A 12,475-nucleotide genomic window follows, 5' to 3' on the forward strand; every position below is an offset into this window, starting at 1 on the left:
GACCCCTGGTACTTGTATTTCATTTGACAGTTTTTTGGATTGCTCCTCTAATTGACAACTTTAATTATTTATTTTCTATTTCAATAACTTCTGCAACACTGAAAGGGAGCTAATTAAAACGAATACACAGACATATGCATCTTAGTGTAGAAAATGTTCAGCATTTCTATATATGAATCAAAAAAGTATTTCACATGTCTTTTTATTATACCTCGTATTACCCATAGCCTTTGTCAGAATCGAAATTATGCAAGAACATCTATAGTTAATTTCCTACCAAGTCTCAATGAAAACATGCTAAACTATCGGAACAGTACGTCTGAGAATTTCACAGATATTTCTAGCTTTAGTAACCAGTGCATCCTTCTTTTATTTCAAAAACTAATACACAAAATTATGTTTAAGTTTTTGAGAAGAAAAATTTATCAAAATCGGTCATAAACATTTAGAAGAATAGGGTTCAGAAAAAAAGGTTGTAGGCAGATATACATTTGAGAGTGTATATTTGGATTCTTAACTGATTCCCTTCATTGCAGCCCATAATTGAGATGTTTAAATAAATCAGACTTGGTTGTAGATGAATGGCACTTAAAAAGAATTAAATTTAGTATTGATGACTAATACTTTTACTCAGATTATAATTAATTTAGAATATTACGCAGAATGGGGTTCTAAGACGGAGGGTGGACACTTATCAGGAGTTTTTCTAGACTTCGACCAACAAAGTTTTTTTATGAATAGTACATTTATAAATATTCAAATCTTAATTACTAGTATATGTTTCAGCTCCGTCCCTATACATTTTCTTTTAAAAGTACATGTATTTACACAAAACTATCGAACACAACACTTTGCACACTTTTACATGAGTCAATTCGTTGTTTGAACAGAGATGCCATTGTAGCCACATCTTCTTGACTGCTGCTGACAAAATAAACTTCACGAAGATGGTGACTGGACTTGCTAAAGGTTTCTCTGAGGAAATGCAAAACACCTTCAATCCAAGCCTTTGTTGCTCTGCTTTTTTGAGCTCCTTTATTTCCTGTAAAATATTTTAACCATCTATGCATAAAATTGTAGCAGCTGCTTGAAATGTTTAAAACACTAAATTAATTTGATTCCATTTTTAATCACAACTTAAAAAAAATGAAAATATCTTTAAATGCTGATAAAGGGTAATTACATGTAGATATGCGGTAAGCTGAATACATCATAGAGATTTCATATACGTGTATTATATTGGCATCGCCCGCTAGGCACAGTGCTTAGAGCATCTGCTCTAGAGTCGGGAAGTAAGGAGTCAATCCTTACATCACGGGTTCGAATACCACTGTGGGACGTGGAGACCAGTCCTTCAGATGAGACTGTGTAAACCGAGGTTCCGTGTCCCAGTAGGTGCTGGCATGAAAAAGAACCCTCACTGCTCAATGACCCTGAATGTCGAGTATAGGGCAAAATTTGTAGCTCTACACCGGCAAGTGGTGGCATCTACATATGAGTGAAGAGGGAAGAGGGACATTCAACAACATAAAACCAATCATATTGGACATACAGGTTCATTTGGCATAAAATTCTTTAATATCTACGCCCCATGAATTGATGGAAAATTCCCTATTTGTTTTTAATTCAATCACTCAAAAATAACAATAATTAACTAGAACTGTCCAAATAGGACAAAATACCCCCTCTGGTTTTTTCAGAAGTAAGTTTTTCCATAATAAAGATATGTATTACACATGAATTATGAAATATTTCTTCCAGTGACCTTGAACTTCCCCTAAAGACCTTGGGTAACATTCAAGACACATCAAGACAAACCTCATGGGCAATCTTTGTGTGAAATGAGAACCTTCCAAGTTTATCCATCAAAAAGATATCAACCAGATACAACCTATAAATTTTACTTCTAGCGACCTTGAACTTCCCCAAATGACCTTGGGTAATATTCATGACACACCCTACGGTCATGGGCAATCTTTGTGTGAAATGAGAACCTACCAAATTTATCCATAAGAAAGATATGGACCGGACAAAAATTATGAAATTTTTTTCCAGTGACCTTGAACTTCCTCAAATGACCTTGGGTCATGGGCAATCTTTGTGTGAAATGAGAACCTTCCAAGTTTATCTATAAAAAAGATATGGACCAGACACGAATTATGACACTTTTCTTCCAGTGACTTGAACTCTAAATGACCTTGGGTAACATTCATGACAAACCCTAAGGTCATGGGCAATCTGTGTGAAATGAAAACCTTCCAAGTTTATCTATAAACAAGAGGCCCAGGGGCCACAACGCTCACCTGAGCACATTGGCTAGGAAAAAGCACATATCAGATCAGAACTGAAAGTTTACGGGGGGGCTGAATTTTAACACTCCAGGGGTTCATGATTTTAACAAACTAGAATCTACACTACCTGAAGATGATTCCATATTAATATTTTATGACACTAATCATAGCTTTGAAGTACTTGAAAAGATGATTTTAAAAGGTTTCCCTATCAATCCCTATGTAAAATTGGGTCAGCCATTTTGGCCCCACCCTAGCTCCGGGGGTCATGATTTGAACAAACTTGAATCTACACTACCTGAGGATGCTTCCACATGAGTTTCATCTTTCCTGGCCCAGTGGTTCTTGAGAAGAAGATTTTAAAAGATTTTTCCTACTTATTTCTATGTAAAACTTGGGTCGGCCATTTTGGCCCCACCCTAGCCCCGGGGGTCATGATTTGAACAAATTTGAATCTACACTACCTGAGGATGATTCCACATGAGTTTCATCTTTCCTGGCCCAGTGGTTCTTGAGAAGAAGATTTTTAAAGATTTTTCCTGTATATTTCTATGTAAAACTTTGGTCGGCCATTTTGGCCCCACCCTAGCCCAGGGGGTCATGATTTGAACAAACTTGAATCTACACTACCTGAGGATGATTCCACATGAGTTTCATCTTTCCTGGCCCAGTGGTTCTTGAGAAGAAGATTTTTAAAGATTTTTCCTATATATTCCTATGTAAAACTTAGGTCGGCCATGTTGGCCCCACACTAGCCCCGGGGGTCATGATTTGAACAAACTTGAATCTACACTACCTGAGGATGATTCCACGTGAGTTTCATCTTTCCTGGCCCAGTGGTTCTTGAGAAGAAGATTTTTAAAGATTTTTCCTAACTATTTCTATGTAAAACTTTGGTCGGCCATTTTGGCCCCACCCTAGCCCCGGGGGTCATGATTTGGACAAACTTGAATCTACACTACCTGAAGATGATTCCACGTGAGTTTCATCTTTCCTGGCCCAGTTGTTCTTGAGAAGAAGATTTTTAAAAGATTTTTCCTGTATATTTCTATGTAAAACTTTGGTCGGCCATTTTGGCCCCACCCTAGCCCCGGGGGTCATGATTTGAACAAACTTGAATCTACACTACCTGAAGATGATTTCACATGAGTTTCATCTTTCCTGGCCCAGTAATTATTGAGAAAAAGATTTTAAAAGATTTTTCCTATATATTCCTATGTAAAACTTGGGTCGGCCATTTTGGCCCCACCCTAGCCCCGGGGGTCATGATTTGAACAAACTTGAATCTACACTACCTGAAGATGATTTCACATGAGTTTCATCTTTCCTGGCCCAGTGGTTCTTGAGAAGAAGATTTTAAAAGATTTTTCCTATATATTCCTATGTAAAACTTGGGTCGGCCATTTTGGCCCCACCCTAGCCCCGGGGGTCATGATTTGAACAAACTTGAATCTACACTACCTGAGGATGATTCCACATGAGTTTCATCTTTCCTGGCCCAGTGGTTCTTGAGAAGAAGATTTTTAAAGATTTTTCCTATATATTCCTATGTAAAACTTGGGTCGGCCATTTTGTTCCCACCCTAGCCTTGGGGGTCATGAAATGAACAAATTTGAATCTACACTACCTGAGGATGATTCCACATGAGTTTCATCTTCCCTGGTCTAGTGGTTCTTGAGAAGAATATTTTTAAAGATTTTTCCTTTATATTCCTATGTAAAACTTGGGTCGGCCATTTTGGCCCCACACTAGCCCCGGGGGTCATGATTTGAACAAACTTGAACCTACACTACCTGAGGATGATTCCACATGAGTTTCATCTTTCCTGGCCCAGTGGTTCTTGAGAAGAAGATTTTTAAAGATTTTTCCTATATATTCCTATGTAAAACTTGCGTCGGCCATTTTGGTCCCACCCTAGCCCTGGGGGTCATGATTTGAACTAACTTGAATCTACACTACCTGAGGATGATTCCACGTGAGTTTCATCTTCCTTGGCCCTGTAGTTGTTGAGAAGAAGATTTTTAAAGATTTTTCCTTTATATTCCTATGTAAAACTTGGGTCGGCCATTTTGGCCCCACCCTAACCCCGGGGGGTCATGATTTGAACAAACTTGAATCTACACTACCTGAGGATGATTCCACATGAGTTTCATCTTTCCTGGCCCAGTGGTTCTTGAGAAGAAGATTTTTTAAAAATGCCATTAATTTTTCTCTAATTCGTAATTATCTCCCCTTGGAAAAGGGCGTGGCCCTTCATTTGAACAAACTTGAATCCCCTATACCCAAGGATGCTTTGTGGCAAGTTTGGTTGAAACTGGCCCAGCGGTTCTTGAGAAGAAGTCGAAAATGTGAAAAGTTTACGGACAGACAGACAGACAGACGGACGCCGGACAAAATGTGATCAGAAAAGCTCACTTGAGCCTTCGGCTCAGGTGAGCTAAAAAGATATGGACCGAACACAAATTATGAAATTTTTCTTCCAAGGACCTTGAACTTCCCTAAATGACAATGGGTCAAGATCATGACACACCCTTGGGTCAGGGGCAATCTTTGCATGAAATAAGAACCTACCAAGTTGATCCATAAACAAGAGGCCCTTGGGCCTTATAGGTCACCTGAGAATCATGCAACAACTGTCAAATGATAGAATTTGGCTAAAGTTTTAAGGCAAATGTTATGGCATTCACAATTTTGAAAGAGGCTGGCAGTCTGGCACATTGCTTATCATAATTATGAACTTTGCAATCGCTTAGTTTTGTTACTTAAAGGGGCTGGGTGGTCGTGGCCATTTTTAGACTATTTCTATCTCCTTTAGAAGAAGAGTTCCATATAAAGATAAACAAAAATAATCAAATTTTAAAACTAATATGTATGAAATTTTTCTTTGTCAAATGATAGAACTTTGACAGCTCAAGATATCATATCATTTAAGTTATATTTGGTGGTTAATTTGTTGTTAATTTGTTGACCCCAAGCCTTAATACCCATGGACTGGATAGGGGAACAAAAACCAAACATGAACCCCTGACCCTAGGTCAACACATTGCACAATTTTTGAAAAGGCACACTTGCTTATCAAAAATGTTTGATTAATACCAAGGAACAGATTTCAAACAATTCATTTCCAGTATTAAGTAGAGCCCTACCCCCCCCCCCCTCCCTGGTATCCCTGACCCAGGAGCCGGCCAGGTCACCAATATGGAAGAAAAACCTTTGCACATCATAACTATATTAGTAGTTCATCTGCTTATTAACCAGGAGCAGAGAAGAAGATTTTCAAAAAATTAATGTATTTTAACTATATAATCTTTATAAAGCCCCGCCCTAACACCAGGACCCCTGACCCTGGGGCCATGAAATTCACAATTTTAAAAGAGGCACTCCTATTCATCATAAGTATGTACTTAAGTTATTTTAATTAATATCCAGAAGCAAAGAAGAAGATTTTCAAAGCATTAATGCATTTTTACTATATAATCAATAGAGCCCCGCCCTAACACAAGAAGCCCTGACCCTGGGGCCATAAAATTCACAATTTTAGAAGAGGCACTCTTGCTCATCATAACTATATACTTAGTCAGTTTATTTGATACCCAAAAGCAGAGAAAAAAATTTTCAAAGAATTAATTATTTTCACTATATAATCATTATAGAACCCCGCCCTAACACCAGAACCCCTGACCCTGGGGCCATAAAATTCACAATTTTAAAAGAGGCACTCTTGCTCATTATAACTATGTACTTAGTTAGTGTATTTAATACCCAGGAGCAGAGAAGAAGATTTTTAAAGAAATGATGCATTTTCACTATATAATCTATATAGCCCTGCCCTAGCACTAGAACCCCTGACCCTAGGGCCATGAAATTCACAATTTTAGAAGAAGCACTCTTGCTCGTCATAACTATATACTTAGCCAGTTTATTTGATACCCAGAAGCAGAGAAGAAGATTTTCAAAGAATTAATGTATTTTCACTATATAATCATTATAGAGCCCCGCCCTAACACCAGAACCCCTGACCCTGGGGCCATAAAATTCACAATTTTAAAAGAAGCACTCTTGCTCATTATAACTATGTACTTAGTTAGTTCATTTAATACCCAGAAGCAGAGAAGAAGATTTTTAAAGAAATAATGCATTTTCACTATATAACCTATATAGCCCCGCCCTAGCACTAGAACCCCTGACCCTGAGGCCATGAAATTCACAATTTTGGTAGAGGACTCAATGCTGATTACAATCATGCAAACAGTTTGACTGCTTGATGTCCAGGAGTAAAGAAGAAGATTTTCAAAGATTGCACTAATTTTAGTGGTTTTGGCCCCACCCCCCAGGCCCCAGGGGGGCAGGGACCATGAAATTCATAATTTTTGTTCCCCTTCACCCATAGATGCTATATGTCAAAATTGGTTAAAATTAGTTCAGTGGTTTCAGAGAAGAAGCTGAAAATGTTCAAATGTTAACGCACGACGAACGACGCACGACGAACGACGACGGACAAAAACAGATAGCAATAGGTCACCTGAGTTTACTCAGGTGACCTAAAAAAGATGTGGGCCGGACACAAATTATGAAATTTTTCTTCCAGTGACCTTGAACTTCCCAAAATGACCTTGGTTCAAGGTCATGACACACCCTAGGGTCATGGGCAATCTTTGTGTGAAATATGAGAGCCAACCACGTTTATCCATAAGAAAGATACGGACCGAACACTAATCATGAAATTTTTCTTCCAGTGACCTTGAAGTTCCCCAAATGACCTTGGGTCAAGGTCATGACACACCCTTGGGTCATGGGCAATCTTTGTGTGGAGTAGTAGATTCTAATGTCCCTCCGTAAGAAAGATATGGACCGGATATGTTTGCACAGACAGACAGACACCTAAACAGACAGACAAGGTGATTCCAATTTACCCCCAAAATCTAACTTGTGATCATGGTGACAAACAAAACTTACCAGTCCCTAGTAGAGGCACAGCAATAGCCTTCTCTTGCGATTCCTCTGCCTTGCACAGTGTTTTTTTCACACAGAAAGTTACATCTGATAGAAATTCTTCCATATTTCTTGTTCTTTCTGTAAATGATTTGATGATAACATAATAAATCATGCAATCTTTACTCTTCACCTGGAAAACATCTCCTGTTCGAAAGGGTCCTTGATTCTTCTTAATGTCAGAAATCTGCTTTTTAACATCTTGTTGAGATTTAAACTGTTTAGCAATGTTACTACTGCTCTTAAAATCAGAGTCTTGTCCACAACATACTGCATAGTCATGAGGAAATTCAAGAATATCTCCGAGCCATGTTATTACTTTGAAAAATTCAGTCAAGTTGTATTCCTCAGCTTGACCACCCTTCATCATCCTAATTTGACAATAAGGTTTGAATACTGTACTCATCACTGGAGGCTTCCCAATAGATGAACGTTGAACTTGTACCTTTGTTTGAAATGCATTACTTTCAAAGTGCTCTTTAAAACCTTTTCCTATTAATTCAACCATTCCATTCTCCCTGTCAATGAAATGAATTTCCTTTAAGGTAGAATATTTCAGCTGGGGCTGTTCTGAACTGAATAAGCAAACAGCTTCAGCATATATCCTTGTACACAATTTCTTGTTTGCATGATTTTGACCTAGTTAAAAAAAAGAACAAAATAAATTTATAAATGTTTGATCAATTAATAAGTTAAGTTACTAATCAGAAATCAGGAATTATGTTCCACATAAAATGATAATCAATTTGTTATACACAATCAGATGGTTTTTCTTTTTTGATTTTGGGTGAAGAAAAAAAATAGTGAAATTTAACCTATGCATAAACTTTGCTCAGTGCCTTTGTAAAATGTATCAAAGGGAAAAGTACCTGCACTAATAGCTGGTAGGGCAACAGACCTAACACCTAATCGTGTAGCTTCTTTCAGAATTGACAGTATGGATTGTTTCAAAATAGATCCTACATCAGAATTTGACTTGGCAGTCCAAATTGGTCCAACCACATGGATGACATATCTGTAAGGAAGTTTTCCTGGACCTGTTGTACAACAAAATCCTTTTTCTATTTCGCCCTTTGCTTTAACAAGGGCTTTACACTCTTCTGTGAATCCTGGACCAGCTGCATTTGCAATTGCTTTGGCAACACCCATAAAATTTTCCAATTTTCGAGTATTTGAACTGACAATGCATTCAACATTGAGATTGGTAATACTTCCTTTATATACTTTAATTTCCAAGTTTTCATTAGTGTAAAACCTTTGGACATTATTTGGTTCTTCATTAACTGATGTTCCACCTTCTGCTACAGGAAGTTTCCTAGATTCAATTGCTTTTTTCTCTTTTTCTATTTCTCTCACAAGATTATCTTTTAGTTCATTAATTTTTTCGTTTGAAAACCCAGCAAATTCTAACCAGCAGCTATCTAAGTTTTCAAAATATTTCACAAAAACTTCGAGCTGTTCGCGTTTTTTAACATTTTTTAGTAAATCTTTGAATACAAGATCTTGTGACTTCAACTGGTCTCTATTTATTTCTGCAAGCAATGCAGTTAATTCAGACTCAAGTTTTTCAATATTTTCCTTGTTTCCAGTCAATTTCAAGTTGCCATTTTCGTAGGTAAACTGCCTGCATAACTCTTTCCCTGACCAATAAGAATGGAAGAACAACAAGATTTCGTATTGAATCTCTTCCATTTGGATAACCAATTGATTCACATTTGATTTTTGACTAGGGAATGCACTTCCACCAGTAGAGGGGCTCTCAGCATTGAAAGATCTCTGGCTTCTTCTTGATTTTGAGATGTCTAAAGTATTAGCATGATCAACAGTTTGTGCTGTTGTACTTTGAGGAGGTGTTTTTCCAGTTCCTTGTGACTGGATTGAATGTTCAGTTGCAGATTTTATTTTTGTCAGCTCATTACGCAGATACTTGTGAGCCAAATGAATCTGTGGTAAGCTTCCAGTTAGCAACCATTTCCTTCCAGGTATTTCCTTTACTCTCACCCCACTTGAAGTTTCTATACCCTTCTGTAAGCCAATTTTATCTTTGAACTTTTCTAAAAACATACTGGATATCTGAGCATGAATGCAAACCACTGCCTGTAAAACAAGGGAACAATACACCAATTAACAACACTAGGAAAATCATTAATAAAATATGCAATTTTTATTACCAAGACATATAACAGATGTAAAATAAAATTGCATTCTTCAAATTAAAGTTTAATAAATATGAATTACTAGTAGGTTAAACTCCAAAAAGTTTAACTTTATGGTTAAGTATACTGTATGTGTACTTTAAAAAGTGGGCTTTATATTTTAGCGGCTTTGGTGCAGACAACAATGTGCTAATACATGAATACAGCTAATAAATCATTTACATATATATACAATACACTGAACGGACATGTGTAGCGCTAATTTATGATTACGCCAACAACTCCATACCCAGTGAATAGGCAAAATTTTGAATATGCCAAATGATGTACATGTACAGTATACACTATGCAAACATTCAAATAAACCTTATTAAGCTTAAACATCTTCAAAGTTCTTTAAGAATTAATGTCCATGTCTTGAGTTACCATGAGGTAATAACTTGGGAACAGCAAGGAAGCTGCTTCTGTAAGAATTAATGATCTTTTGCTCACAAGCTTTTTATATTCCTCATCAACACAAAATATATTAGTCTATATGCATTCAACTTCCTTATTATTGTATATTCTTTGGTCTGGCTTTTTTTAATTCATAGATTTATCTTAGATACAGAAGCTTTTCCTACAAATATATCAATGATATAATTAATATGATGATAAATCTCTGATTTTGCTTGACATGTATGGTTCTAATTGACAAGGGCTTGCAAATATGATGTAATTTAATCTTTATTTTAAATCCCTTGTCACATATTCACTAATTACGATTTTTTGTTATATGTTTATTTATGGTTTTCCTATTGTTTATTTTGATGTTGTTTTTTTTTAATGAAAGTTTGTTGTTTAACATTCCTTTAGAGACCTTTTCACTCATATGGAGTAAAATTAAAGAGTTAAAAAAGAATTATGTTTTCCTTATTTTCAGCTGTGCACAAAATTTATATATAACTGTTCAGAAAAGGCATATTATTAATCATACCTGATTGGGTAGAAAATCTAGCATAATTTCTACTTCTGGATTTTTCTTGTATTGTTCTATCACTTTTGCAGCATCTAATATTAACAAAAGCATTGAATTTATATTCAAACCATAGGCGTCGGAACCGGGGGGGCTAGGGGGGGGGGGGGGCTTAGCCCCCACACTTTTTTTCCAAATATATACTAAGAATAGGCATTGAACATTGCTTCGTAGGTTTAGCCCCCCCCCCCCCCCACATTCCACCGACATGTCGCAGTAAAGGTTAAAAATGGGTAAAGTAGTGGAGTTTGGAAAAAAAAAATTGGGTACTGAAGTTCGAACCTAACCCCCCCCCCCCCCCCCCCCCCCCCCCCCCCCCCCCCCCCCCCCCCCCCCCCCCCCCCGCCCCCCCCCCCCCCCCCCCCCCCCCGAAATAGCACAATTTAATCGCCCTTCGGGCAAATTTTTTTTTTTTTTTTTTTTTGCTTGTCAAGTTTTTTTGGAAGGTATAAAAAATTTTTTTTATACACTTAGCCCCCCCACTTCAAATTTGCTTCCGACGCCAATGCAAACTAAGGAATTTAAATATGTTTTAAAAGATATTTTGTATTAAAAATGAACTCAATGGTAGACAGAATAATCAATGACACAATTACAGCCGTAATTCATGCATATACATAATTCTTTTAAAAAATTTCATTTAATTGTCATGAGCTTTCTTCCTGAAACGGAAAAAAGGAGAAAATATGCATTTAGTTTTTTCCCATTTGTCGGATGTCAAATTTACGCATGTCAAAATTAGAGAGAGATTTTCATATCATGTTTAGACAAAAAAGCAAACTGGCTTAAAAAAATTGCTATTAAAGTAAAAATATTTTTTTCGATATAGAGAAAAAACACATTTTATAAAAAGATTTTAAAAAGATCTTTTAATAAAAATACAGGAATTTCTGAAATAAGATGACTATCTTCTGAAGTCATGTATTACTGTCTATTAAGGTCATGTACTTAATAAACTTGTCGGTGTTGCTATACAGTGAATTTTTGGACATCAAGTCTCAACTCCGATATTTCGACACCTCTTTTATATTGACATCAATAGTCCTCCCCATGTCAAGATAACAAAGTTTAACAATCCATCTTTTGAATAAACTTAAATCTCCTTCACCCAAAAATACTTTGTAGCAAGTGTGGTTGAAATTGTCAAGTAGTTCTTGAGATAAAATAAGAAATATTGTAAAAGGATTATAGAGAGATAGATGGAGAGATAGGATACATTTCCATCATTTTAACGTTAACGAAAAATAGAGAATTGACCCATTCATTTTTTAAGGATCTAGTAAACCCATTTCCACTAAATATGCTGAATGGTCAACTTTGAAGAGATTGTCAAATGATACGTCATTCAGTAAAATAAAATAATGAAATGTTTTGAAGATGAAATTACTAAGAAAATGATTTTAGAAAAATATACCTTTTCCGGAAATTTTCGAAAAGTAACATATTACAAACATAATATCTCAGAACGCGGGATTGTCCACGCCTTATATGACAACTTTCTTTACAGAATAAATATGCATAGGTGAAGAACAAAATACATTTTCCGAAATAAATCTTTTTTCATAAATTAAAATAAAATTGTTATTTTAACAAGACAACAAGTCAATTCTTTTTTTCAATAAGAGAATCAAAATTACATATAACTTACCAGTTGCATTTTCAAAGACAATAAGGGCCATATTTTCTTTTTCATATGGATGAATGACTGCTTTTGGATTAAATGATTTTGTTATTTTTGCAATCTTTTCAGTATCAACTTGTCTGCTGACAAAAGTTACAACAAGACATGACCTCTCCTCTTCATTTCCAGCTGGATACCTGCAATGTAATGAATAAAGATGAGGATGTTCTTTTATGACCAAATGGTGTGTGTAGTCCGACCAATGAAGACTTGAAGATTAATGCACTCCTTCCAAAAGCTTTTTACCTGCTTTAATTGGTTTAAAAAAATTTAATTGTACATTGACCCAAATTTTTCTATTGGTATTAGACTTGAATTTAATGTAACCAGGGATATGTAT

The 12,475-nt window shown here is 36.2% G+C and overlaps 1 protein-coding gene across 1 annotated transcript; it reads right to left on the bottom strand.

The window, feature by feature from the left end:
• Window positions 1-807: 807 nt before the first annotated feature.
• On the bottom strand, window positions 808-12,267 carry LOC134265162 (protein mono-ADP-ribosyltransferase PARP9-like). Its single transcript, XM_062747413.1, has 5 exons — window positions 12,103-12,267; window positions 10,416-10,489; window positions 8,153-9,380; window positions 7,248-7,922; window positions 808-1,042 (listed from the first exon to the last, which is right to left on the bottom strand). The coding sequence occupies exons 1-5, from the start codon at window positions 12,131-12,133 to the stop codon at window positions 825-827; spliced, it is 2,226 nt and encodes a 741-aa protein (XP_062603397.1). The 5' UTR covers window positions 12,134-12,267; the 3' UTR covers window positions 808-824.
• Between the last annotated feature and the right edge of the window lie 208 nt (window positions 12,268-12,475).

The sequence above is a fragment of the Saccostrea cucullata genome, unplaced genomic scaffold (genome assembly GCF_032062105.1).
Source record: "Saccostrea cucullata isolate Sc308-1 unplaced genomic scaffold, CSIRO_AGI_Scuc_v1 ctg693, whole genome shotgun sequence".
NCBI classification, from domain to species: domain Eukaryota; kingdom Metazoa; phylum Mollusca; class Bivalvia; order Ostreida; family Ostreidae; genus Saccostrea; species Saccostrea cuccullata.

Excerpts from the sequence above, each read along its gene's own strand:
- LOC134265162 (XM_062747413.1), bottom strand. The coding sequence starts at position 12,133 with ATGGCCCTTATTGTCTTTGAAAATGCAACTG. Across the intron at positions 7,923-8,152 it reads CCTACCAGCTATTAGTGCAG|GTCAAAATCATGCAAACAAG; the intron begins GTACTTTTCCCT and ends TTTTTTAACTAG. Across the intron at positions 1,043-7,247 it reads TGTGCCTCTACTAGGGACTG|GAAATAAAGGAGCTCAAAAA; the intron begins GTAAGTTTTGTT and ends AATATTTTACAG.